Source organism: Mustelus asterias, chromosome 24 (assembly GCF_964213995.1).
Source record: "Mustelus asterias chromosome 24, sMusAst1.hap1.1, whole genome shotgun sequence".
NCBI classification, from domain to species: Eukaryota; Metazoa; Chordata; class Chondrichthyes; order Carcharhiniformes; family Triakidae; genus Mustelus; species Mustelus asterias.
This window is the reverse complement of record NC_135824.1, coordinates 57,181,541-57,208,858: the sequence shown is the minus strand read 5'-3', so window position 1 is coordinate 57,208,858 and position 27,318 is coordinate 57,181,541. Positions and strand designations below refer to the sequence as shown.

Here is a 27,318-nt window from a genome sequence, read left to right as displayed (position 1 = left end):
AGGGCGGAGAGGGAATGGTTCTGTGGATCGGAGACAGGTGGGGTCCCCAGGAGCCACAACTGGCCCAGGGCATGCAGTTTGCGTGTTCTGATGCTTCAAGCCACAGCTCAAGAGATCAGATCCAGCCTGAGTCACTCACTCACAATGTTGGACTCCCTGATGCTCCTCTCTATAATCGAGAGGATTTTAAAAATCCGAGCTTGCTGTTAACCCGCTGCTTTCTCTCTGTTGCCCTTTCCAACAATGACAGCGTGCCCTGCACTGCGCGCTGGGCCGGTTCTCAGAATGAAACCAAGTACAAGACGGTTAATAAACGGTGAAAGCTTCCCTCTCTTTAGGGAGTTCCGACCTTTCACCCTAGAATCACAAGCAGCGTCTTTGGGAATGGTAAACGAATGATTTTGAAAATTACCGACCGGGAGGAGCTGGTATGACCTGTGCCAGAGCTTTGCAGCGAATTGGAGGTCCGGTGTCGACTCAGCGGGGCCTTGGCCGTGGGCACGCCCAACTGTGCCGTCGAGCCCCCCTCGTCCTCACTGCCCCCGAAGCTGGTGATGTACGTGATCTTCTCCTCGTGGGTCGGGGAGTTGGAACGTGACCGGGATCTTGTTCCCGAGCTGGATTCGGACTGCGACCTGCGAGATCGACAAGTGGTTAGGTCACATTGTAATATATCATGACGTTATTTATTTACACTGCTGTGTTAAGGCAGCAAAGTGCCCTCCCCGAACAACTGCCCATTATGTAAACCCACTACAGGTTCACTTGAGAAATAAAGCTGCCTCTCTGAGTCAACCGCAAGCACAAGCTAAAAAGTTAGGTTTATTTATCAGTCACAAGTAGGCTTGCATTAACACTGCAATGAAGTTACTGTGAAATTCCCCTAGTCACCACACTCTGGCGCCTGTTCGGGTCAACGCACCCTAACCAGCACGTCTTTCAGACTGTGGGAGGAACCAGAGCACCAGGAGGAAACCCACGCAGACACGGGGAGAACGTGCAGACTCCACACAGACAGTGACCCAAGCCGGGAATTGAACCCGGGTCCCTGGGGCTGTGAGGCAGCAGCGCTAACCACTGTGCTACCGTGGCGCCCTCATAATAGCTTCATGGTCATCAGTAGATTCTTAGATCCAGATTATTTTTATTGATTTGATTTATTACTGTCACATGTATTAGTATACAGTGAGAAGTATTGTTTCTTGCGCGCTACACAAAGCATACCGTTCATAGATAAGGAAAGGAGAGAGTGGAGAATGTAGTGTTACAGTCATAGCTAGGGTGCAGAGAAAGATCAAATTAATGCGAGGTAGGTCCATTCAAAAGACTGACAGCAGCAGGGAAGCAGCTGTTCTTGAGTCGGTTGGTACGTGACCCTCAGACTTTTGGGCGGCACGGTAGCACAGTGGTTAGTACTGGTGCTTCACAGCTTCAGGGACCTGGGTTCGATTCCTGGCTTGGGGTCACTGTTTGTGTGGAGTTTGCACATTCTCCTCGTGTCTGCGTGGGTTTCCTCCGGGTGCTCCGGTTTCCTCCCACACTCCAAAGTTGTGCAGGTTAGGTTGATTGGCCATGCTAAAATTGCCCTTAGTGTCCTGAGATGCGTAGGTTAGAGGGATTAGTGGGTAAAATATGTAGGGGTGTGGGGTTGGGCCTGGGTGGGATTGTGGTCGGTGCAGACTCGATGGGCCGAATGGCCTCTTTCTGTGCTGTAGGGTTTCTATGATTTTGTATCTTTCTCCCGACGGAAGAAGGTGGAAGATAGAATATCCAGGGGGTGCGTGGGGTCCTTGAATATGCTGGCTGCTTTGCCGAGGCAGTGGGATTGAATTCAAATTCCACGATCTGCCGTGGTGGGATTCGAACCCGGGTCCCCAGAACATTAGCTGAGTTTCTGGGTTAATCATCTAGCGATAATACTGCGAGGCCATCGCCTCCCCTACACGACACAGTGAGAGCCGTGCGCTCCCCCCGTGTCCAAAGTATCAATATTTATTTTGTTTTTAACCACTTGACAGCTCACATTTTCTATAACTGACTATGAAATATTCGGCGTGTATTAAATCTTATTCATGGGGTCACGGTTAGTGAACAAGCCCGATTTCAACCTTGCGGCCCACCGAGATAGAGGCCACTCATGCGGCCCACTCACCTCGGCTGCTTATCGCTGCTCTGCACTGTCCCAATTCATAGAAATCATAGAAACCCTACAGTGCAGAAAGAGGCCATTCGGCCCATCGAGTCTGCACCGACCACAATCCCACCCAGGCCCATATCCCTACACATTTTACCCACTAATCCCTCTAACCTACACATCCCAGGACACTAAGGGCAATTTTAGCATGGCCAATCAACCTAACCCGCACATCTTTGGACTGTGGGAGGAAATCGGAGCACCCGGAGGAAACCCACGCAGACACGAGGAGAATGTGCAAACTCCACACAGACAGTGACCCGAGCCGGGAATCGAACCTAGGTCCCTGGAGCTGTGAAGCAGCAGTGCTAACCACTGTGCTACCGTGCCGCCTGAGGTTCTAAGCTCAGTGTCCTTTACCACAAGGGATAATATTTACAATGCTAGAGATTCTGGAAGGTTAGAGTCACAGAGGTTTACAGCATGGAAACAGGCCCTTTGGCCCAACTTGTCCATGCCGCCCTTTTTTTTAAAACCCCGAAGCTAGTCCCAATTGCCCACATTTGGCCCATATCCCTCTATACCCATCGTACCCATGTAACTGTCTAAACGCTTTTTAAAAGACAAAATTGTACCCGCCTCTACTACTGCCTCTGGCAGCTTGATCCAGACACTCACCATCCTGTGTGTGAAAAAATTGCCCCTCTGGACACTTTTGTATCTCTCCCCTTGAACCTATGCCCTCTAGTTTTAGACTCCCCTACCTTTGGGAAAAGATATTGACTGTCTAGCTTATCTATGCCCCTCATTATTTTATAGACCTCTATAAGATCACCCCTCAGCCTTCTACATTCCAGGGAAAAAAATCCCAGTCTTTCCAGCCTCTCCTTATAACTCAAATCATCAAGTCCCGGTAGCATCCTAGGTTATGGGGCAGTTTTATGCTGTGTAATCATGTTCACTGGGAAGTACAGCTCATTGGACTGAATAGACCAGCCCGTGTAACATAAAAATAAATGGGGAGAGACAGAGGTGTGGTGGTAATGTCATTAGACTGGTAATCCACAGGCCCAGCCGAATGCCCGCGGGACATGGGTTCAAATCCCACCAGCGCAGACACTGGGAGTTAAATTCAATAACAGAAAAAATCTCAGCAACGGTGATCCATTGTTTTAAAAAACCATCGCGTTCTGTCATGTCCTTTAGGAAAGAAAATCTACAATCCTTATTGGCGTATTTTTAAAAATTCATTCATGGGACATGGGCGTCGCTGGCTGGGCCAGCATTTATTGCCCATCCCTCGTTGCCCTTGAGAAGGTGGTGGTGAGCCGCCTTCTTGAACCCACTGCAGCCCCTGAGGTGTAGGCATACCCACAGTGCTGTTAGAGGGGGGTTTCCAGGATTTTGACCCAGCAACTGTGAAGGAACGGCCAACATATTTCCAAATCAGGATGGTGAGCTGCTTGGAGGGGAATTTTCAGGTGGAGGTGGGCCCCATATCTCTGCTGCCCTTATTCTTCTAGATGGAAGTGGTCGTGGGTTTGGAAAGTGTTACCCTGGTGAATTGCTGCAGTGCATTTTGCAGATGGTACAAACTGCTGCCACTGTGTGTCGGGGGTGGAGGGAGTGCCAATCAAATGGGGTTGCTTTGTCCTGGATAGTGTCAAGATTCTCAAGTGTTGTTGTAGCTGCACCCATCCAGGCAAGTGGGGAGTATTAGACGATTAGATACTCTTGTTGGAGATGGTCACCGCCTGGCACCTCTGTGGCGCCAATGTTACTTGCCACTCACCAGCCCAAGCTTGGAAATTATCCAAGTCTTGCTGCATTTGAACATGGACTGTTTCAGTATCTGAGCAGTCGCAAATGGCCCTGAACTTTGTGCAATCGTCAGCGAACGTCCCTACCTCTGACCTCATGAGGTCCCTACCTCTGACCATCAAAGACTATTTCCTCGGGTGGATGGAGCTATTACAAGGGGGCATAACTATAGGGTTCGTGGTGGGAGATACAGGAAGGATATCAGAGGTAGGTTCTTTACGCAGAGAGTGGTTGGGGTGCGGAATGGACTGCCTGCAGTGATAGTGGAGTCAGACACTTTAGGAACATTTAGGCGGTTATTGGATAGGCACATGGAGCACACCAGGATGATAGGGAGTGGGATAGCTTGATCTTGGTTTCAGATAAAGCTCGGCACAACATCGTGGGCCGAAGGGCCTGTCCTGTGCTGTACTGTTCTATGTACCGGGTGCTCCGGTTTCCTCCCACAGTCCAAAGATGTGCGGGTTAGGTTGATTGGCCAGGTTATAAAAATTGCCCCTTAAGAGTCCTGGGATGCGTAGGTTAGAGGAATTAGCGGGTAAAATATGTGGGCCTGGGTGGGATTGTGGTCGGTGCAGACTCGATGGGCCGAATGGCCTCCTTCTGCACTGTAGGGTTTCTATGATTCTATGTTCTATGAAGGTAGGTCATTGATGAAGCCACTGAAGATGGTTCGGTCTGGGCTTCTACCCTGAGGAACTCCTGCAGTGATGTCCTTGAACGGAGATGCTGGACCTCCAACCACCACAACCATCTTCCTTTACGCTAGCTATGACTCCAACCAGTGGAAAGCCTTCCCCCCCCCGATTCCCATTGATGTCAGTCTTGCTCACACTCCTCGTGACTCCAGACCCAGAGCAGCAGAATTGACTCTTAACTGCCCCCTGAATTGGCCAAGCACGGCACTCGGTTCATGGGGCAGTTAGAAACGGGCAACAAATGCTGGCATTGCAGCGACACCCGCAACCCAGGAAAGAATAAAGAAAAATAAAACGTTGCCGTCCAGTACGCCCAGAGACCATGAAGTAAATTGGGACCAACAAGACAGAAGGAACCTGTACATTTGGACAACTGTATCGGTATAACTGTCAAGTCATAGTGTCAGAGGTTTACAGCATGGCTACCGGCCCTTCAGCCCAACTTGTCCATGCTGCCTTTTTTAATAAAAATAAAAGCTCCTAAACTAATCCCAATTGCCCGCATTTGGCCCATATCCTTCTATACCCATTTTACCCATGTAAACGCTTTTTAAAAGACAAAATTGTACCCGCCTCTACTACTAACTCTGGCAGCTTGTTCCAGACACTCTCCACTGAGAACAAATTGCCCCTCTGGACACTTTTGTATCTCTCCCCTCTCACCTTAAACCTATGCCCTCTAGTTTTAGACTCCCCTACAAGTATGATTACTTGCAACATATGCCCTAGTTTATCGCCAACAGATGACTAGATAACCCTGTTGGGTGGACTGGGAGTAGCCGGTGCATTCCTGCACATATTGGAACCAACTGCGTCACCCAAGCATTGAAAATTGTACCACAAACCCGGGAGGTCATGGAAACTGAGCTTTCAGGCAGAGTGAAAGCCTCGGCCTGTTCACTGTGACAATCCGCGATAGGCCATTCCTCAGGCTTGAAGCGTACGGCCAACTTGGGGACTGGGTGGGGGAGAGGCGTGGTTATGGAGAGGCCATGAAGCAACGGTGGGTATAGGGGGTTGATGCACAGATCAAACGCGATCTAGCTGAATAATGAAATAGGCTCAAGGGTCGGAATTGCTTCCTCCTGTTCTTAGGTTCTGAGGGTGGGGAGGGAGCAATTCTATCGATCAGCGGCGTTGCTGTGAGTTACAGTTCACTCATTGGGAGTCCAAGTTGCTGTGGCAACGTTGACTTTTACACGCATGCTGTAGCCTGGAGCTTAGTGATGGGGTAGTGGAATCAATGTTCGCTCCATGGTCGACCAGGAGTCTCTCTCGCTCTCAGAGGATTTTGCAGGTTGACGCTCAATCTGTTTGGCCGCGATATGAACGCACCTTCCTTGGCCGCCAAGTGTTGGGTTAGAAATCATAGAAACCCTACAGTGCAGAAAGAGGCCATTTGGCCCATCGAGTCTGCACCGACCACAATCCCACACAGGCCCTACTCCCATATCCTTACATATTTACCCACTAATCCCTCTAACCTACCCACCTCAGGACACTAAGGGGTAATTTTTTAGCATGGCCAATCAACCTAACCCGCACATCTTTTGGACTGTGGGAGGAAACCGGAGCACCCGGAGGAAACCCACGCAGGCACGAGGAGAATGTGCAAACTCCACACAGACAGTGACCCAAGCCGGGAATCGAACCTAGGTCCCAGGAGCTGTGAGGCAGCAGTGCTAACCACTGTGCTACCGTGCCGCCCTTGGGACTCAAACCCGGAGCTTCTGGCTCAGAGGCAGGATGCTAACCCTGCCTACTTCTTCTATCAGGTTTATATAAGAGTTCCTATTGAAAGCTCAGCTCCCTAAAGCAGTGACTAGCGAAGCCATATTGAAGAATCTGCAATACCACTGAACCCAGCTCATCTCGGTGACAAGGTGAGGGTCACTGCAATCGGCTTAGCACCTCTGAGCTACAGCAGTCCTGAACACCAGCCAGGAAATATCTGACGGATGAGGGTACAGGATTGAGATCCTGTTCAGAAGCTGCGAACACACACTCCATCTAGTCTCACCAGCCAGCATTAGTTCCCCAACCCTAATTGCCAGTGAACAGAGGGTACTTAAATCTGGAGTCAATTTGGAGTGACAAGTGAGGTTTTTATACCGTGGCACGGTGGCACAGTGGGTTAGCACTGCTGCCTCACAGCGCCAGGGACCCGGGTTCAATTCCGGCCTCGGGTGTGTGGAGTTTGCACATTCTCCCCATGTCTGCGTGGGTTTCCTCCGGGTGCTCCGATTTTCCTCCCACACTCCATAGATGTGCGGGTTCGGTTGACTGGCCGTGCTAAATTGACCCTAGTGTCAAGGGGATTAGCAGGGTAAATCTGTAGGGTTACAGGCATAGGGCCTGGGTGGGATTGTAGTCGGTTACAATGGGCCGAATGGTCTCCTTCTGTACTGTATAGGTTCTATGATCTGACAATTACTTTTAATTCCAGAATGTTTATTGGATTCAAATTTCACCACCTGCCGTGGCGGGATTCGAACCCTGGGTCTCTGGATTACTAGTCCAGTGACAATACCACTATACCATTAACTCCCATGTTCTATACCATGTTCTCCCTGGAAAGACGGAGGATGAGGGGAGACTTAATAGAGGTGTATAAAATTATGAAAGGCATAGATAGGGTGAACGGTGGGAAGCATTTCCACAGGTCGGTGGTGACGTTCACGAGGGGTCATAGGTTCAAGGTGAAGGGGGGGAGGTTTAACACGGATATCAGAAGGACATATTTTACACAGAGGGTGGTGGGGGCCTGGAATGCGCTGCTAGGCAAGGTGGTGGAGGCGGACACACTGGGAACGTTTAAGACTCATCTAGATAGCCACATGAACGGAGTGGGAATGGAGGGATACAAAAGAATGGTCTAGTTTGGACCAGGGAGCGGCGCGGGCTTGGAGGGCCGAAGGGCCTGTTCCTGTGCTGTATTGTTCTTTGTTCCCCTAGCATCCAGCACGGCTCTGCAAATCCTTCTCACTTGGTCTCTCTCAGCGTTGCGCCGCACAGGAACGGCCTGCTCTATTAGCTGGAACTCTCCTATCTGTATGTCAGTTCCAAGGTCAAACATTTACCTTTTATACGGGTCGTACGTGGGACTGTCTCTCCTCGCGTAACTGAAAAGAAAAGGAAACAACATCAGATACTGACTGTTAACCGTGTACGTGTCCGCACCCACCAGCCCTCCCCTCACCCCATAGGCGTCGCTCCCCGCCAATAGGAAAGGCCAACTCTGGCTGTCTGACATGGTGGCAACACCGCCATTTAGAGAAAAATTACTACTTACTTTTTTAAAAAATGGGACATGGGCGTCGCTGGCTGGGCCAGCATTTATTGCCCATCCCTAGTTGCCCGAGGGCAGTTGAGAGTCAACCGCATTGCTGTGGCTCTGGAGTCACATGTTTGATTTTGATTTGATTTATTATTGCCACATGTATTAACATACAGTGAAAAGTATTGTTTCTTGCGCGGTGTACAGACAAAGCATACCGTTCATAGAGAAGGAAAGGAGAGAGTGCAGAATGTAGTGTTACAGTCATAGCTAGGGTGTAGAGAAAGATCAACTTAATGCGAGGTAGGTCCATTCAAAAGTCTGACGGCAGCAGGGAAGAAGCTGTTCTTGAGTCGGTTGGTACGTGACCTCAGACTTTTGTATCTTTTTCCCGAAGGAAGAAGAGAGAATGTCCGGGGTGCGTGGGGTCCTTAATTAGGCTGGCTGCTTTGCCGAGGCAGCGGGAAGTGCCAGGTAAGGAGGGCAGATTTCCTTCCCTAAAGGGACATTAGTGAACCAGATGGGTTTTTCCGACAATGGTCATCAGTAGATTCTTAATTCCAGATATCTTTTTTAAAAAAAAAATAGTGAATTCAAATTCCACCTTCTGCCTTGGCGGGATTCGAACCCGGGTCCCTGGATTTCTGGATTAAGAGTCTAGCGAGAATACACTAGGCCATCGCCTCCCCCTGGGCGAAGTGCCAGGAAATGTCCAAGAGAAATGGAAATAAACCCAATCAGCAGGGCCCGTCGGAACAGGAAGGGAGAAAACTGGCAAATCGAAAAGACTTTAAAACCCACTTGCAAATCTTCATCAAGCCAGCGTTACGCTGACAGTGCGACCACAACGGGGGAAAGGGTACCTACCTGCTCTCTCTTCTTACTAAAGTTAAAGTTTATTTATTAGTCACAAGTAAGGCTTACATTAACACTGCAATGAAGTTACTGTGAAATTCCCCGAGTCGCCACACTCCGGCGCCTGTTCGGGTCAATGCCCTCTAACCAGCACGTCTTTCAGACTGTGGGAGGAAACCGGAGCACCCGGAGGAAACCCACGCAGACATGAGGAGAATGTGCAAACTCCACACAGACAGTGACCCCAAGCCGGGAATCGAACCCGGGTCCCTGGCGCTGTGAGGCAGCAGTGTTAATCACCGTGCCGCCCCTAATGAAAGAGGGGTGGAGGGGATTGAAAAGAGGAAACAATGAGGCGCTGGAGAAAGTGCTCTGTACCTGGGTGGGCTGATTTTTCTCCCCTTCAAGCGCTTCTCTCGGAATTCTCTCCTTTGCCGACGCGATCTTCGCCCCTGCGAACGGAAAACGCAACAAGTTAGTTACACCCCGCTCCGGACACCGGCACCGACGGCAGCGTCTGACACGCGGTGTGCTCTCTCCCTCTGAGGATACAGAACGGGCGCCCTTACCGAGTACATTGCCTTCTCCTCCTCCAGGGCCTTGGCATGTTTAATCGCCTCCACCTCCTCTTTGTCTTTCCGCAGCATCCTTCAAGCGGAAAAAAAATAAGGGGCTGGTTTTAAAATGTGACAGTCACGCTGCACCCTTCACAACACTTTGTATTATTTTTACTATTTATTAGACTCAAGCAAGGCTTTACATTAACACTGCAATGAAGTTACTGTGAAAATCCCCGAGTCGCCACACTCCGGCGCCTGTTCGGGTCAATGCACCCTAACCAGCACGTCTTTCAGACTGTGGGAGGAAACCCACGCAGACACGGGGAGAACACGCGGACTCTGCACAGTGACCCAAGCCGGTAATCGAACCCGGGTCCCTGGCGCTGTGAGGCAGCAGTGCTAACCACTGGTCGAGAGATGTGCGGGTTAGGTTGATTGGCCATGCTAAAAATTGCCCTTAGTGTACTGAGATGCGTAGGTTAGAGGGATTAGTGGGTAGAATATGTAGGGATATGGGGGTAGGGCCTGGGTGGGATTGTGGTCGGTGCAGTCTCGACGGGCCGAATGGCCTCTTTCTGCACTGTAGGGTTTCTATGTTCTATGTCTATGTTAACCACTGTGCCGCCATGTGGCTGGTGATGAAGGCACAGGCTTGGTACACTCCCCCATGGGTATTACTGGCTATTCCAGCTCAGAGCGCCCCAGTGAGTTGCCCACCCTTTGGGTGGCCTGCCCAGCCTCACCACTGCACTCCAGCCTTCCGGGAGAAGACAGCAGATGAAGAAATCCCCCCTCTTCTGAAGCTTGCCTGGTTTATTTATTCCTGCCACAAGTAGGTTTACACTAACACTGCAATGAAGTTACTGCAAAAATCCCCATGGGGCTCTTGTCCTATGAGCTACCTTCTCCCAACTCTTCATCCGACAATGAGCATTATTTCCCGATGTTTAAGGACTACTGCAGAAAGCGGCTGTGCAAAGGGAAGTAGTTGATGCCAAAACACTGACTGTATTCAAGAGGCGGCTAGATATAGCACTCGGGGTTACGGGGCGAAAGCAGGATTAGGCTATTGAGTTGGACGATCAGCCATGATCGTGATGAATGGCGGAGCAGGCTCGAAGGGCCGAATAGCCTCCTCCTATTTTGTTTCTATGTATGTTTCTTAACCCAAAGGCCTGGATGGGTGCAGCTCCAACCACACAAGAAGCTCGGCACCATCCAGGACAAAGCAGCCCCACTTGATTGGCACCCCATCCACAAACATCCACTCCCTCCACCACTCAGATACTCAGTAGCAGCAGTGTGTACCATCTCCAAGATGCAGTGCAGTAACTCAAAGATCCTTAGACAGCACCTTCCATAGAGAAATCATAGAAACCCTACAGTGCAGAAGGAGGCCATTCGGCCCATCGAGTCTGCACCGACCACAATCCCACCCAGGCCCTACCCCTACCCCCACATATTTACCCGCTAATCCCTCTAACCTACGCATCTCAGGACTCTAAGGGGCAATTTTGAACCTGGCCAATCAACCTAACCCGCACATCTTTGGACCAAATCCATGACCACTTCCATCTAGAAGGACAAGGGCAGCAGACACATGGGAACACCCTCACCTGCAAGTTCCCCTTCAAGCCACTCACCATCCTGACTTGGAAATATATCGGCCGTTGCTTCGCAGTCGCTGGGTCAAAATCCTGGAATTCCCTCCCTAACGGCATTGTGGGTCAACCGACAGAACAGGAACGGCAGCGATTCAAGAAGGCAGCTCACCACCACCTTCTCAAGGGGCAACGAGGGATGGGCAATAAATGCTGGCTGAGCCAGCGACGCCCATGTCCCCCGAATGAATTAAAGAGAAAACCCAAATGTACATCTTGTAAACCCGCTCTGACTAGAAGGCCAACTAATTAGGCACACGAATTGAATCAAGAACCTTTCTGCTGACTGTTTCAAAATATGGGGCCTACCAATGAAGACGGAGGAGAGGGGGAACTTTCTTCACTCAGAGGGTTATTAGTCACTTAGAGGGTTATTGCAAAGTAATTAGCCTCAATGACCCCGGCCTCTTCCAGAGAACAGGAGGCGGCTGGGGTCATTGAGGCTAATCTTTTTGATTGACTCCTGCTCCTATTCCTTATGACTAACGGCAACCACGGCAGACGGCGGGCGGGCGGGCTTTGTCGACTTAACCACACATACGCTTTAACCTCACCTGACAAAGTCACCTTCAGACATCCCGTAAGTGGTGGCGAGTTTGTTCAGCTCCAAGGTTTGTTCGGAGTTTAATTCATCAACATCCACTTCAACATCTTAAAGGGCAGGAAGTAAACATTTAGAGAATTTCACAGTCCAATGATCCAGGCTAGCAGCACAAAACAAATATACCCCCAATCTTGCACTTAGCTCCGGGGTAAAGGAGGGGAAAAACTGCACGTTCAAAATTCCTGATAGAAGTCTACAAGATTATAAGGGGCATGGACAGAGTGGATAGAAGCTTTTTCCCAGGGTGGAAGAGTCAATTACTAGGGGGCACAGGTTTAAGGTGCGAGGGACAAGGTTTAAAGGAGATGTATGAGGCAGGTTTTTTTGCACAGAGGGTGATGGGTGCCTGGAACTCGCTGCCGGGGGAGGTAGTGGAAGCAGATACGATAGTGACTTTTAAGGGGCGTCTGGACAAATACATGGATAGGATGGGAATAGAGGGATACGGTCCCCGGAAGGGTAGGGGGTTTTAGTTCAGTCAGGCAGCATGGTCGATGCAGGCTTGGAGGGCCGAAGGGCCTGTTCCTGTGCTGTAATGTTCTTTGTTCTCCCTTCCTGGCCAACTTATTTGTAAAAATAACATTTACATGGCAGGATCGCCGTATAAACCAGAGCAAAGTCACCTCCACAAAGTCGTCCCAATTCCCTGCTGAACTTGCATACGAGCTTGTCTTCTGCTCATGATGAAGTAGAGATGCCGGCCTTGGACTGGAGTGGGCACGGTAGGTGGTCTCACAACACCAGGTTAGAGTCCAACAGGTTTATTTGGAATCACGAGCTTTCGGAGCGCTGCTCCTTCATCAGGTGAGTGGAGAGGTAGGTTTCACAAACACGACATATATAGACCAAGGCACGATTCCAAGATAATGGTTGGAATGCGAGCCTTTACAGGTAAGCAAGTCTTTACAGGTACAGACAGTGCGAGTGGAGAGGGGGATAATCACAGGTTAAAGAGGTATGAATTGTCTCAAGTCAGGACATTTAGTAGGATTTTGCAAAGTAAGTTCCGTATGTATGAGGACGGCCTCACCCGGGACCTTGGGTTCATGTCACACTACGTGTAAACCCCACCATTTAGCCTGGGTTTGCAAAATCCTACTAACTATCCCTGGCTTGAGAAGGTTCACTGGGTTGATCCTGGGAATGGAGGGATTTCCTCATGAGAAGAGGTTGAGTAGGTTGGGTCTGTATTCATTGGAATTTAGAAGAATGAGAGACGACCTTATTGAGACATATCGGATTCTCAGGGGGCTTTTTTAAATACTTTTCCAATTCAATCAAATCAAGTCCAATTCAGAGTCTCAACAAGTTGAGACATTTCCGATCCAGGCTGACAAGACGGGGCAAGCGACCATTTACCCTGTCCTGGGCCTGATCTACATGAGCCAAGCTGATTGGAGGAGGGAAAGCAATTCCTCCTCCAAGACTTGATCTCATTTGCATCTTAGCCAAAAGGCCGAGATACCGCTTTTAAAAATTCCTTCATATGAAACATATGAAGCTTCAATGTAACCTAATGACCTCAACCAAGTGCAGCATCCGCATAACTACACTTGATCTTAGCCAAAAGGCCGAGAAGTGATAGATGCGGAGAGGTTGTTTCCCCTTGTGGGAGAGTCATAGAAACCATAGAAACCCTACAGTGCAGAAGGAGGCCATCCGGCCCATCGAGTCTGCACCGACCACAATCCCACCCAGGCCCTACCCCGCATATTTTACCCACTAATCCCTCTAACCTACGCATCTCAGGACTCTAAGGGGCAATTTTTAACCTGGCCAATCAACCTAACCCGCACATCTTTGGACTGTGGGAGGAAACCGGAGCACCCGGAGGAAACCCACGCAGACACGAGGAGAATGTGCAAACTCCACACAGACAGTGACCCAAGCCAGGAATCGAACCCAGGACCCTGGAGCTGTGAAGCAGCAATGCTAACCACTGTGCTACCGAGTCTGGGAGGAGAGGGCATAATCTCAAGAATGTGGGGTCGCCCATTGAAGACAGAGATGAGGAATTTCTTCTCTCGGGGTGGGGAGGGAATCTGTAGAATTCTTTACCGCAGAGGGCTGGGTCATTCAGTATGTTCAAGGCTGAGACAGACAGATTATTAATCAGTAAGGGAGTCGAGGGTTATGGGGATAAGACGTGAAAGTGGAGTTGAGGATCAGATGAGCCATGATTTCATTGAATGGCGGAGCACCCGATGGGCTGAATGGCCTATTTCTGTTCCTACACCCTATGCTCTGTCAGAATCGAATTCTATCAAAGCGCCTATATCCAAAACATGAACATGGAATCCCTACAGCGTAGGAGGCAGCCATTCAGTCTGCACCCACAAGCAATTCCACCCAGGCCTTATCCCCGTAACTCCACAGATTTCCCCCTGCCAATCCCTCTGACACTAGGGGCAATTTATCAGGCCCAATCTACCTAACTTGCACATCTTTGGAGTGTGGGAGGAAACCGGAGCACCCGGAGGAAACCCACGCAGACACTGGGAAAACATGAAACTCCACACAGACAGTGACCCGAGGCCGGAATAGAACCCGGGTCCCTGGCGCTGTGAGGCAGCAGTGCTAACCACTGTGCCACCGTGCCGTTCACATCTTATCTTAACCCCAATTCTATCTCCTTTTTAACCCCATTAAATTTCCCCCTCAGATCTCTTCCGTCTGGATGCCAGGCCAGAGCTGCCAGACCCAAGGAACAATGCAGAGGGTCTCCACTGAGGTCAGAAATATGATCTCTTAACGTCACGAACCAAGTGGACCCTTCCCTGTTTGAGGCATTTGACATTATCTTCTGCTGCGACAGGGGTTTCCGGATGGTTCTCAGAGACACAGCAGCGGCTTACCTATGTCGGGGATCTCTTCATCCGAGTCGCTTTTCTCATCCGAATCTTCCTCTTCATCTTCATCCCGCTCCTCGACCTTTTCGTCTGTGGTTACTGAGCTGTCGTCGTAAGTGTAGCCGATTGAAGCTTTCTTTTCTGCCAGTCTGTTAGGAGGCAAGAAGGACAAATGGTTAACGGGACATTGGTGGTAGTGGGGGGTGGGATCTTGCTATGCGCAAACCGCTGCCACGTTCACCTAAGTAATGGAAGGGGATTCTGTAACCCAGTCTTTACCAGCACCACAGTTCCAGTCGACAGGGATAGAAGCTAAGAGGGGTCACTGCTGCTGTTAACACAGAATCCCTACAGTGCAGAAGGAGGCCATTCGACCCATCAAGTCTGCACCATCAACAATCCCACCCAGGCCCTATCCCCGCAACCCTACATATTTACCACACTAATCCCTCTAACCAATGCTTTCTGGGACACTAAGGGGCAATTTAGCATGGCCAATCCACCTAACCTGCACACCTTTGGACACTAAGGGACAACTTGCCTAACCTGCACATCTTTGGACACTAAAGGGGCAATTTAGCATGGCCAATCCACCTAACCTGCACATCTTTGGACACTAAGGGACAACTTGCCTAACCTGCGCATCTTTGGACACTAAAGGGGCAATTTAGCATGGCCAATCCACACATCTTTGGACTGTGGGAGGAAACCGGAGCACCCGGAGGAAATCCATGCAGACACGGGGAGAATGTGCAAACCCCACAGTGATTCAAGCCGGGAATTGAACCCGGGTCCCTGGCCCTATGAGGCAGCGATGCTAACCATTGTCCCACCTAGCTGCCCCATTATCAACATGTTATCAACCCTGCAACAGAATTCAAACACACTTAAAATTCAAGTATTTCATACAACCACACTTGTCAACACAGCAGCAGAGTTAGTTTTCACTCTCTTTCCTAATTTTATGGTGTGCTCTTCTGAAAGCTCAGTATTTCAAGGGCAGTCTTTGCTTTAAGGGCCTACATACTATTCCACTGCAGGGGCATCACAGCCGAGCCCCATTTCAATTCTCACTGGATCGCGAGTAGGGAGTGCCGGTAGAGGCCAGAACTTCCATTAAAAATAAACCCAAGCATGTTGAAGACTACGAGTGCGACCATAGAATCCCTACAGTGCAGGAGGTCATTCAGCCCATCAATTCTGCACCAACTCTCCAATAAAGCATGCCACCCAGACCCAAACCCCGTAATCCCACACATTTACCATGGTTAATCTGTCAAACCTACACATCTTTGGACACTAAGGGGCAATGTAAGTTAATTAGTATCACAAGTAAGCTTACATTAACACTGCAATGAAGTTACTGTGAAAATTCCCTATTGCTGTGAAAATTAGCATGGCCAGTCCATCTAACCTACACATCTTTGGACACCAAGGGGCAATTTAGCATGGCCAATCCACCTAACCTACACATCTTTGGACACCAAGGGGCAATTTAGTGTGGCCAATCCACCTAACCTACACATCTTTGGACACCAAGGGGCAATTTAGCATGGTCAATCCACCTAACCTACATATCTTGAGACACTAAGGGGCAATTTAGCATGGCCAATCCACCTAACCTGCACATCTTTGGACACTGAGGGGCAATTTAGCATGGCCAATCCACCTACCCTGCACATCTTTGGACATTAAGGGGCAATTTAGCATGGTCAATGCATCTAACCTGCACATCTTTGGACTGTGGGAGGAAACCAGGGCACCCTGAGGAAGCCCACGCAGACACGGGCAGCATGGTGGCACAGTGGTTAGCACTGCTGCTTCACAGCTCCAGGGACCCGGGTTCGATTCCTGGCTTGGGTCACTGTCTGTGTGGAGTTTGTACGTTCTCCCCGTGTCTGCGTGGGTTTCCTCCGGGTGCTCCGGTTTCCTCCCACAGTCCAAAGATGTGTAGGTTAGGTTGATTGGCCGTGCTAAATTGCCCCTTAGTGTCCCAGGATGTTTATGTTAGAGGGATCAGCTGGGTAAATATATGGGGTTTCGGGGATAGGGCCTGGGTGGGATTGTCAGTGCAGGACCGATGGGACGAATGGCCTCCTTCTGCATTGTAGGGATTCAATGTTTCTCCAGGGAGAATGTGCAAACTCCACACAGACAGTCACCCAAGGCCGGAATTGAACCCGGGTCCCTGGCACTGTGAGGCAGCAGTGCTAACCACTGTGCCGCTCTGGGTCAGAGGTCACAAACACAAGATATTAACAAATCCAATGGACAAGTTTTTTTTACCCAGGGAGTGGTGAGAATGTGCAACTCACTATTGGAGTGGGGGGGGGGGAAGCTGGATAAATAGAATAGGGGGGGGGGAAGCTGGATAAACATGAGGGAGAACGGAATAGAAGGATAAAAGCAAAATACTGCGGATGCTGGAATCTGAAACCAAAAGAGAAAATGCTGGAAAATCTCAGGTCTGGCAGCATCTGTAAGGAGAGAAAAGAGCTGACGTTGAGTCCAGCCGACCCTTTGTCAAAGATAAAAGGCAGAGAAAGCGGGAGATATTCATACTGCAGGGGGAGGGAATGAAAGATGAGTCATAGGCACAGAAACCAGGGGAAAGGCTGCTAATGGCAGCCCACAGAGAGAATAAAGGGTGTGAATGGCCAACCGGCAGAGAAGCTGAAATCTGTGACAGATGAAGATATTGGGGGGGGCGAAATGGGACAGAGGTAGAACGTAGAAAAGGAGAAGCGGGGAGAGCAAAAGTAAGGAAAGGGCATGAAGTAGGGGGAAAGAGTGGGAGGAGGGAAGGAAAATGAAGAAAGACAATAAAGAAATAAAAGGTAGAGAACAGTAAAACAAAATTAAATGAAATAGAATGAAAACAGAGGGGCCGAGGTGGGGTGGAGCGAATCATCTGAAGTTGTTGAATTCGATGTTGAGACCGGAAGGCTGTAAAGTGCCCAGCCGGAAGATGAGATGCTGTTCCTCCAGTTTCATAGAATCATAGAATCCCTACAGTGCAAAAAGAGGCCATTCGGCCCATCGAGTCTGCACCGACCACAATCCCACCCAGGCCCTACCCCCATATCCCTACATATTTACCCACTAATCCCTCTTACCTACGCATCTCAGGAGACTAAGGGGCAATTTTGAGCATGGCCAATCAACCTAACCCGCACATCTTTCAGACTGTGGGAGGAAACCGGAGCACCCGGAGGAAACCCACGCAGACACGAGGGAGAACGTGCAAACTGCACACAGACAGTGACCCAAGCCGGGGATCGAACCTAGATCCCTGGAGCTGTGAAGCAGCAGTGCTAATCCACTGTGCTACCGTGCAGCAGTTGGCGTTGAGCGAATAGGAGGATGGGTTTATGAGTTGGGAGGTGGCTCGTGTGGAGCGTACCAGTACCAGCACAGGCCAGCTGGGCTAAATAATCTGTTTCTCCACTGTAAGTACTTCATAATTCTCTTCCTTCAGCAACACCCCCCCCCCCGCCCATCCTTCCTCAAGGGGGCATCAAGGCCAATGGCAACAGCCCCGATTAATATAAACCCACTCAACATGAACCTGGGTGCACTTGGCCACAAAGTGGATCGGACAGTCTGGGCAATAAAGAGAGACCAATTGCCTGCTCCATCCTGCCACCCTTCACCACCCTCCCCCCAGGGTCTGTACATACTTCTTCTTCTCATCTTCATTGGGTTTCTGCATTCCCCCGTAAAGCTCATCGATGTATATCTGGTACAGGCACTGCTCCTCGGCAACTGAAACACAGAAAAAGACCAGAAGGTTTAAACAAAAAGAAAAGGAATTCTGAAGTCTGAACAAAAAATTAAACTTTGGGTCACCCGTCTGTGCGGAGTTTGCACTTTCTCCCCGTGTCTGCGTGGGTTTCCTCCGGGTGCTCCGGTTTCCTCCCACATTCTGGTTAGGGTGCATTGACCCGAACAGGCGCCAGACTGTGGCGACTAGGGGAATTTCACAGTAACTTCATTGCAGTGTTAATGTAAGCCTTACTTGTCACAAGTAGGCTTACATTAACACTGCAATGAAGTTACTGTGAAAATCCCCCAGTCGCCACACTCCGGCGCTTGTTCGGGTACACTGAGGGAGAATTTAGCAATCCCCCTAACCAGCATGTCTTTCGGACTGTGAGAGGAAACCGAAGCACCCGGAGGAAACCCACGCAGACACGGGGAGAACGTGCAGACTCCGCACAGACAGTGACCCAAGCCAGGAATTGAACCCGGGACCCTGGCGCTACGAGGCAATCACTGGGAACGAAAGAGAAGGGTCTGCAAGAGTTTATGGTGGGGTTGCCCATATTGGAAGATCAGAAAAGCAGAGTATTATTGAAATGGAAAGTGTCTGCGGCACAGAGGAACCTACTTCACAAATCATGCAGGCACAGTGACTAATTAGAAGGCACAACCCGCAAGTTCCCCTCCGAGCCACTCGTCATCCCGACTTGGAAATATATCAGCCTTTCCTTCACTGTCACTGGGTCAAAATCCTGGAAATCCCTCCCTGACAGCACTGTGTGTGTACCTACATGATGTGGAAATGCCGGCGTTGGACTGGGGTAAACACAGTAAGGAGTCTAACAACACCAGGTTAAAGTCCAACAGGTTTATTTGGTAGCAAACGCCACTAATAAACCTGTTGGACTTTAACCTGGTGTTGTTAGACTCCTTACTGGGTGTACCTACATCACAGGGACTGCAGCGGGTTCAAGATGATGGCTCACCATCACCTTCTCAAGGGGCAACTAGAGATGGGCAATAAATGCAGGGCCTGGCCAGTGATGCCCACATCCCATGGGGTGGCACGGTGGCACAGTGGGTTAGCACTGCTGCCTCACAGCGCCAGAGACCTGGGTTCAATTCCCAGCCTTGGGTCACTGTCTGTGTGCAGTTTGCATGTTCTCCCCGTGTCTGCGTGGGTTTCCTCCGGGTGCTCCGGTTTCCTCCCACAGTCTGAATGACGTGCTGGTTAGGGTGCATTGACCCGAACAGGCGCCGGAGTGTGGCGACTAGGGGAATTTCACAGTAACTTCATTGCAGTGTTAATGTAAGCCTTACTTGTGATTAATAAACTTTACTTCATGAATGCTTAGAAGAAAAATATAATCATAGAATCCCTACAGTACAGAAAGAGGCCATTTGGCCCATCAAGTCTGCACTGACCACAATCCCACCCAAGCCCTACCCCCATATCCCTACTTATTTACCCACTAATCCCTCTAACCTACACATCTCAGGACACTAAGGGCAATTTCAGCATGGCCAATCAACCTAACCCGCACATCTTTGGACCTCCAAAGGAGGTCCTCTGGACCTCTGGAAGGAGTAGAAATGTAAGGAAATCTCGCAACACTGTACAGGGCATTAGTGGGACCACACCTGGAGTACGGTGCACAGTTTTGGTCTCCTTACTTTAAGAAGGGATCGACTTGCACTGAAAACTGGGCTGATTCCGGAGATGAAGAGGTTTCCTTACAAGGAAAGGTTGAGCAGTTTGGGCCTGTAGTCGGAGTTTAGGAGAATGAGAGGTGATCTTACTGAAACATTGCAAGATTCTGAGGAGGGGTTGATAGGGTAGACACAGAGGATATTTCCCCTCATGGGAGACGAGAACTGGGGGCAGTTTCAAAAATAAGAGGTTCCAAATCATTGAATCTTTACAGTGCAGAAGGAAGACATTCGGCCCATCAAGTCTGCATCAATTCTCCGACAGAGCGACTTACCAAGGCGCTATCCCCATAATCCCAAGTATTTACCCTGCTAATCCTCCTAACCTATACATCTTTGGACACAAAGGGGCAATTTAGCATGGCCAATCCACCTCACCTGCACATCTTTGGACACTGAGGGGCAATTTAGCATGGCCAATCCACCTAACCTGCACATCTTTGGACACTGAGGGGCAATTTAGCATGGCCAATCCACCTAACCTGCACATCTTTGGACTGTGGTTGGAAACCGGAGCACCCGCAGGAAAGCCACACAGAGGGTGGTTAGTCTGTGGAATTCTCTCTCCCAGAGGGCAGTGGGGCCTGGGAGTCACTGAACATGTTCAAAGCTGAGCTAGACAGATTTTTGATTGACAAGGGGGTAAAGGGTTAGGGGGTTCAGACAGGAAAGTGGAGTTAAGACCAGAATCACATCAACCAGGTCTTTATCTGAGGAAGGATGTCCTTGCTACAGAGGGAGCACAGCGAAGGTTTACCAGGCTGATTCCTGGGGTGCCAGATCTGTCATATGAGGAGAGACTAAGTCGATTAGGATTATATTCACTGGAGTTTAGAAGAGTGAGAGGGGATCTCATAGAAATTTATAAAATTCTAACAGGATTAGACAGGGTAGATTCAGAAAGAATGTTCCCAATGGGGGATTCCAGAACTAGGGGTTACAGTTTGAGGCTAAGAGGTAAACCTTTTAGGACTGTGATGAGGTGAAATTTCTTCACCCAGAGAATGGTGAATGTGTGGAATTCACTACCACTGCTCCGACAATCTGAGGAAGGATGTCTTTGCTATAGAGGGAGTGCAGCGAAGGTTTACCAGGCTGATTCCTGGGATGGCAGGTCTGTCATATGAGGAGAGACTAAGTCGGTTAGGATTATATTCACTGGAGTTTAGAAGAGTGAGAGGGGATCTCGTAGAAATTTATAAAATTGTAACAGATGAGACAGGATAGATTCAGAAAGAATGTTCCCGATGTTGGGGTGAGTCCAGAACTAGGGGTCATAGTTTGAGGATAAGGGGTAAACCTTTTAGAACTGAGGTGAGGAGAAATTTCTTCACCCAGAGGGTGGCGAATATGTGGAATTCACTCCCACAGAAAGTAGTTGAGGCCAAAACCTTGTGTGATTTCAAGAAGAAATTAGATATAGCTCTTGGGACTAAAGGGATCAAGGGATATTTGGGGGAGGGGGGAGATCAGGATATTGAGTTGGATGATCATCCATGATCAAAATGAATGGCAGAGCAGGCTTGAGGGGCCGAATGGCCTCCCGCTATTCCTCATGTTCTGGTGGAAAAGATGGGTTGATGCTTCCCTTCTGACAAAGGGTCGATGTTTCAAACACTGAGCAAGCTGCATAGATGGGGAGTTGCGGTACAGATTAATAATGGTCTGGCTGGATGGTGGAACGGGCTTGAGGGGCTGAATGGCGGCACTCCTGGTTCCCACATTCCTAACCCTCTGCCCCTTCAGGCTGGGTGCTGAATACTTCCTGTATTTGAATCAAGTTATTGGCATCAAGAACCGTAACGGTGGAGCGGTGGTCATCAAAGCAACACCGGCAGAGCTCAATTTGGACTTTCTGGAAATGGAAGACGAGTTTGATTCCCCACTGACACTGCCCGTGGACAAGGGTGAGCCGCTGAGAACACGCCGAAACAACTGTGGCAAAGATGAGGCAAGAACTGAGTGGAGACATGCTCAAGATCAGGACAGGTTTGGCCAATTTACCGGCTGAACAATCGCAACAGCTCCGACTGATACAAACTCAGCGAGGGGCGACCGGCCAGAGTGCAGAACAAACAGAGTGGAAACTTACTGCCTGCAAAATCATTCTGAACCAGACCTCGGTATCGCTCGTAATTACACTTCCGTTCATCATTGTCAAATTCTGGCGAGCTGAATTGGAGAAAATAAATTCTTGTCACAAGCTCGAATTAGAATCATAGAATCCCTACAGTACAGCCATTCGGCCCATCGAGTCTGTATTGACCACAATCCCATCCAGGCCCGATCCCCGTAACACCACACATTTATCCTGACTGTAAGGGTCAATTTGACTGAGGGGCAATTTAGCACGGCCAATCCACCTAACCCTCACATCTTGGGACTGTGGGAAGAAGTCGGAGCACCCGGAGGAAACCCACAGAGACACGGGGAGAATGTGCAAACTCCACACGGATAGTGACCCGAGGCAGGAATTGAACCCGGGTCCATGGCGCCGTGAGGCAGCAGTGCCAACCACTGTGCCGCCCATACGAGGCGGCCTTTTGGTCCATTGAGCCTCCACCGACCCAATCCTTGTGACCGCACATATTTACCCTGCTAATCCCCCTGACACTAAGGGTCAATTTGGCACGGCCAGTCACCCTAGCCAGCACGTCTTTCGAACTGTGGGAGGAAACCAGAGCACCCGGAGGAAACCCACGCAGACACGGGGGAGAACGTGCAGACTCCACACAGACAGTGACCCAAGGCCAGAATTGAATCTGGGTCCCGAGTGCTGTGAGGCAGCAGCGCTAACCACTGTGCTACCCACACGTGGAGATTCGGATAATATTCATCAAATCATTGAAATCATGCACACTTCCCTCACCCTAAATGCGAAAGTCATTTTTAATAATGTTTCTGCTCAATTTCGAACCGGGGACCTTAATTGCCCTTGAACTGAGTGTCCTGCTGGGCCATTTCACAGGGCTTTAAGAGTCAACCATAAACGTCTGTGGGTCACCTGTAGGCCAGACCGGGTAGGGATGGCAGATTTTCTTCCCTAAAGGACATTAGTGAACCAGATGGGTTTTTCTGACAATCGACAATGGTCATCATTAGACTTTTTAATTCAAATCTCCCCATCTGATGTGGAATTTGAACCCAGGTCCCCAGGGCGTTACTCTGCGTTTCTTGTTATACATCCAGTGATTATCCTGCTACACCAGCGGCTCCCCCTGTTCTATGTTACCAAGCAACTGTTTAACCGTTCCTTTGCAGTAATTTTGCGCAGCTTCTGGCAATACGCACCAAGCTCGGACCAACCCTCTTATTCTGGTGCCAGGGAGTGGCATCCAGGTGAAACCACATGGAGGTCTGTGATTCTCAGGAACCTGCGAGTGCAAGGGAAGAGGTTCTCCTGGTATGACAAACAAAGGGATGACGATCGCCCCCCCTTCCCATTGCGCGGATACTCACAGGGCGCTCAGAAAGGGCGGGGTGTAGTCCAAGATGTAATCCAGATGTGCCCGGACATCAAACCGGTCGATCATGTTGTTGGTATCGCCCTGCCAGGGCATCCTTGGTGAATGAAAAAACAAACACAGAATCAAATCGGGAGCAAGTCCAGATTGTGAGCACAAAACACCGCGTACAGGCGACACCTCAGCACCGGGAGTGTCAGCCTGAACTGTGCGCTGATTCCCCCGGTCTGCAAACTGAACCAACTATCTTTCGGAGGTCAGAGTACAGGGCGGCACAGTGGTTAGCACTGCTGCCTCACGGCGCCCAAGGGACCCGGCTTCGATTCCCGGTTTGGGTTACTGCCTGTGTGGAATCTGCACGTTCTCCCCGTGTCTGCGTGGGTTTCCTCCGGGTGCTCCGGTTTCCTCCCACAGTCCAAAGATGTGAGGGTTAGGTGGATTGGCCATGCTAAATTGCCTCTTAGTGTCAGGGGGATTAGCTAGGGTAAATGCATGTAGTTACGGAGATGGGGTCCGAGTGGGAATGTGGTCGGTGCAGACTCGATGGGCCAAATGGCCTCCTTCTGCACTGTAGAGATTCTATGATTCTACTCCGTATAGAACCTGGATAGCATAACTCAAACGCACACATTCACTTCCTTTTTCCGTGATGTTTCGACAACATTTAACAGTGGAAATGCCCGGGTAAACAATTCAGAATGGAAATTCGGTATGTAAACAGGAACCCATCACAGGGTGCACAGTGGTTGGCACTGCTGCCTCACAGCGCCAGGGTTCAATTCCAGCCTCGGGTCACTGTCTGGGTGGAGTTTGCATGTTCTCCCCATGTCTGCGTGGGTTTCCTCCGAGTGCTCCGGTTTCCTCCCTCAATCCAAAGATGTGCGGATTAGGTTGATTGGCCATGCTAAATTTCTCCTTAGTGTCAGGGGGATTAGCAGGGTAAATATGAGGGGTTATGGGAATAGGGCCTGGGTGGGATTGTGGTCGGTGCAGACTCAACGCGAATGCACCCTAACCAGCACGTCTTTCAGACTGTGGGAGGAAACCAGAGCACCCGGACGAAACCCACGCAGACATGGGGAGAACGTGCAAACTCCACACAGACACCCAAGGCTGGAATCGAACCCAGGTCCCTGGCACTGTGAGGCAGCAGTGCTAACCACCGTGCCGCCCTTTAAGGTTAATGGTTCAGGATTAGAGCTCAATAACCAAGGCTGACACTCCAGTGCAGTGCTGAGGGCACGCTGCACTGTCATAGATGCTGTTTTTTGGATGAGATACAAAACTGAGGCCCCTCAGGTGGATGCAAGGATCCCGTGGCGCCATTTCAGAAAGTGTAGCGCATGTTCTGGCCAATATTTCTCTCGAATTAGATTTTTAACAATTATCTGGTCATTAGCACACTGCTGTTGTGGGAGCTTGCTGTGCATAAAATGCAATGTGGCAGCTATTTCATTCTTTTCTTTCGCGAGATGTGGGTGCCCGTCCTTAACTGACCCTCGAACTGAGTGTCTCGCTCAGACATTTCAGAGGGCAGTTGAGAGTCAACCACATTGCTGTGGCTCTGGAGCCACATGAGGGCCAGACCGGGTAAGGACGGCAGATTTCCTTCCCTAAAGGGACATTAGTGAACCGGATCGACAATGGTCATCAGTAGATTCTTAATTCCAGATTTCTGAGTTCAAATCTCGCAGTCTGCCGTGGTGGGATTCGAACCCCGGTCCTTACAGCATTATGCTGGGTCTCTAGGTTACTAGTCCAGCGCCAATACCACTACATCACTCCCCAGCAGCCTGCACTTCAAAATTATCCCATTGCCTGTAAAGCACTTGGGCAGAATCTGTGCTCATGTAAGGCGCTATAGACATGCAGCTTTTTCTTTCGTGTCACCTGACACTTGTCAATCTATGTTCAATGGACAGATTGTGAAGTATTTAGACACATAGTAGATTTATTTAGAGAATATAGCATCACATATCTCTGCTTTCCACCTATCAATAGTGTTCTGGCAGCTAACTATCTCCATAGTTCCAATGTAATAGATAAGATGTAATAGATAAGATAGATAGATAAGATGCAAGACTGGGCGGAGAAGTGGCAGATGGACTTCAACCCAGATAAGTGTGTGGTGGTTCATTTTGGCAGGTCGAACAGGATGAAAGAATATAATATTAAGGGTAAGACGCTTGGCAGTGTGGAAGATCAGAAGGATCTTGGGTTCTTAGGACGCTCAAAGCAGCGTCGCAGGTAGAGGCTGTGGTTAAGAAGGCGTATGGAATACTGGCCCTCATCAATAAAGGAATTGAGTTTAGAAATCGGGAGATAGTGCTGCAGCTGTATAGGACCCTGGTCAGACCCCACCTGGAGTACTGCGCCCAGTTCTGGTCGCCTCATTACAGAAAGGATGTGGAAGCCATAGAAAGGGTGCAGAGGAGATTTACAAGGATGTTGCCTGGATTAGGTGGCATGCCTTATGAGGATAGGTTGAGAGAGCTAGGTCTTTTCTCCTTGGAGAGGCGTAGGAGGAGAGGTGACCTGATAGAGGTGTATAAGAGGGGTATTGATAGAGTGGATTCTCAGAGGCTTTTACCCAGGGCTGAAATGGTTGCCACAAAAGGTCACAGGTTTAGGGTGCTGGGGAGTAGGTACAGAGATGTTAGGGGTAAGTTTTTCACTCAGGATGGTGGGTGCGTGGAATCGGCTGCCGGTAGTGGTGGTGGAGGCGGATTCGATAGGGTCTTTTAAGAGACTTTTGGATAAGTTCATGGAAGTTAGTAAGATAGAGGGTTATAGGTAAGCCTAGTAGGTAGGGACATGTTCGGCGCAACTTGTGGGCCGAAGGGCCTGTTTGTGCTGTAGCTTTTCTATGTTCTATGTAAGCAATAACCCCACAGACATAAATCCCTCTTCAGCTTAGGGTTAGGTTAGCACAAAAAGGACAGATACAGAAAGACACCTGCCTTCTGCCTCCCGTACAGCAGCCTCCAGAGAAAGGGAGGCTAACAGCTAAATCCAGACAGAGAAAGAGACACAGAGAAAGCTACCTCTCTCTAAAGATTTCTAGCAGCAATTGACTTGATTTCTCTGTGTAAGCCTAATCCTGCCCGGTCATGATTTCTCTTGTCAATCAACCTAACCAAGCTTTACTCTGGAAAACACTCCAGGGGAAAACACTAAAATAACAGAACACCATTAGCCCAGATTAAGATCAATTATGCTGTTGCAGTAACGACAGGGCCATCAGTTACAAAGTGGCACCGGTTAACAGAACTGACTGCTGAAACAAATCCTGCACAAGAAACCTGACACAAATACATTTCTTAAAGGCACAGTATCGTCACACCTTTTAAACGACTCATAAACCAATAAAATAAACTAATTAACAGCCCCATAAAGGGGTCTTTTTCAATCTTTTAATATTATAAACCAGAAATCATTAAAATTAACTCAAAAAGACAGAATGACAGCCCCTGGAGGGGCACCGTCGGACAACCCCACAACCACCAGGAGCCGTTCAGGCCAACTCTACTGAGTTAAACTAAATCAAGTAAACTGAGGGGCAAACAGAAGGGGCAGCCTATTAAAGGGGAACTGCCTTAAGCAAGTACAAATCACAAATGAAACCTAAAACTTTAAACCAGAATGTGATTAAAAGGGTCAATGAAGCTCCCCCAGTCCCTGCTGTGCCCAACGAGCATGGAAGGCCTGGATAGTGCCCATGGACACCACGTGCACCCTGGACCGTGAATGTGGCCGTGGTAGAGGGGGCCGACCGTTGGGTCGGAGGACCCCCTCAATCACCCACTGCCTGTACCCGTTGCTGGCAAGTTTGGCCAGTTCCAGGAGCAGGTTCACGAGGAGGTCCTCCTCCCTCCCTGCCCTCTCCCCACCGGTGCCCGTAGATCAGGAGCGTGGGGCTGGAG

At 49.6% G+C, this 27,318-nt stretch overlaps 1 protein-coding gene and 1 pseudogene across 1 annotated transcript in view; both read right to left on the bottom strand.

The window, feature by feature from the left end:
• clasrp (CLK4-associating serine/arginine rich protein) overlaps positions 1–27,318 on the bottom strand; it is a 56,879-nt gene that overhangs the window by 21,908 nt on the left and 7,653 nt on the right. The window contains exons 5-13 of the mRNA XM_078241085.1: positions 23,391–23,492; positions 22,024–22,103; positions 18,140–18,224; positions 14,466–14,608; positions 11,561–11,657; positions 9,355–9,433; positions 9,164–9,237; positions 7,734–7,775; positions 417–635 (exon numbers count right to left, since the gene is read on the bottom strand). Of these exons, the coding sequence (XP_078097211.1) occupies positions 417–635; positions 7,734–7,775; positions 9,164–9,237; positions 9,355–9,433; positions 11,561–11,657; positions 14,466–14,608; positions 18,140–18,224; positions 22,024–22,103; positions 23,391–23,492 (921 nt within the window). The remainder of the gene's footprint in view (positions 1–416; positions 636–7,733; positions 7,776–9,163; positions 9,238–9,354; positions 9,434–11,560; positions 11,658–14,465; positions 14,609–18,139; positions 18,225–22,023; positions 22,104–23,390; positions 23,493–27,318) is intronic.
• Positions 12,992–13,193, bottom strand: LOC144511572 (U2 spliceosomal RNA; annotated as a pseudogene).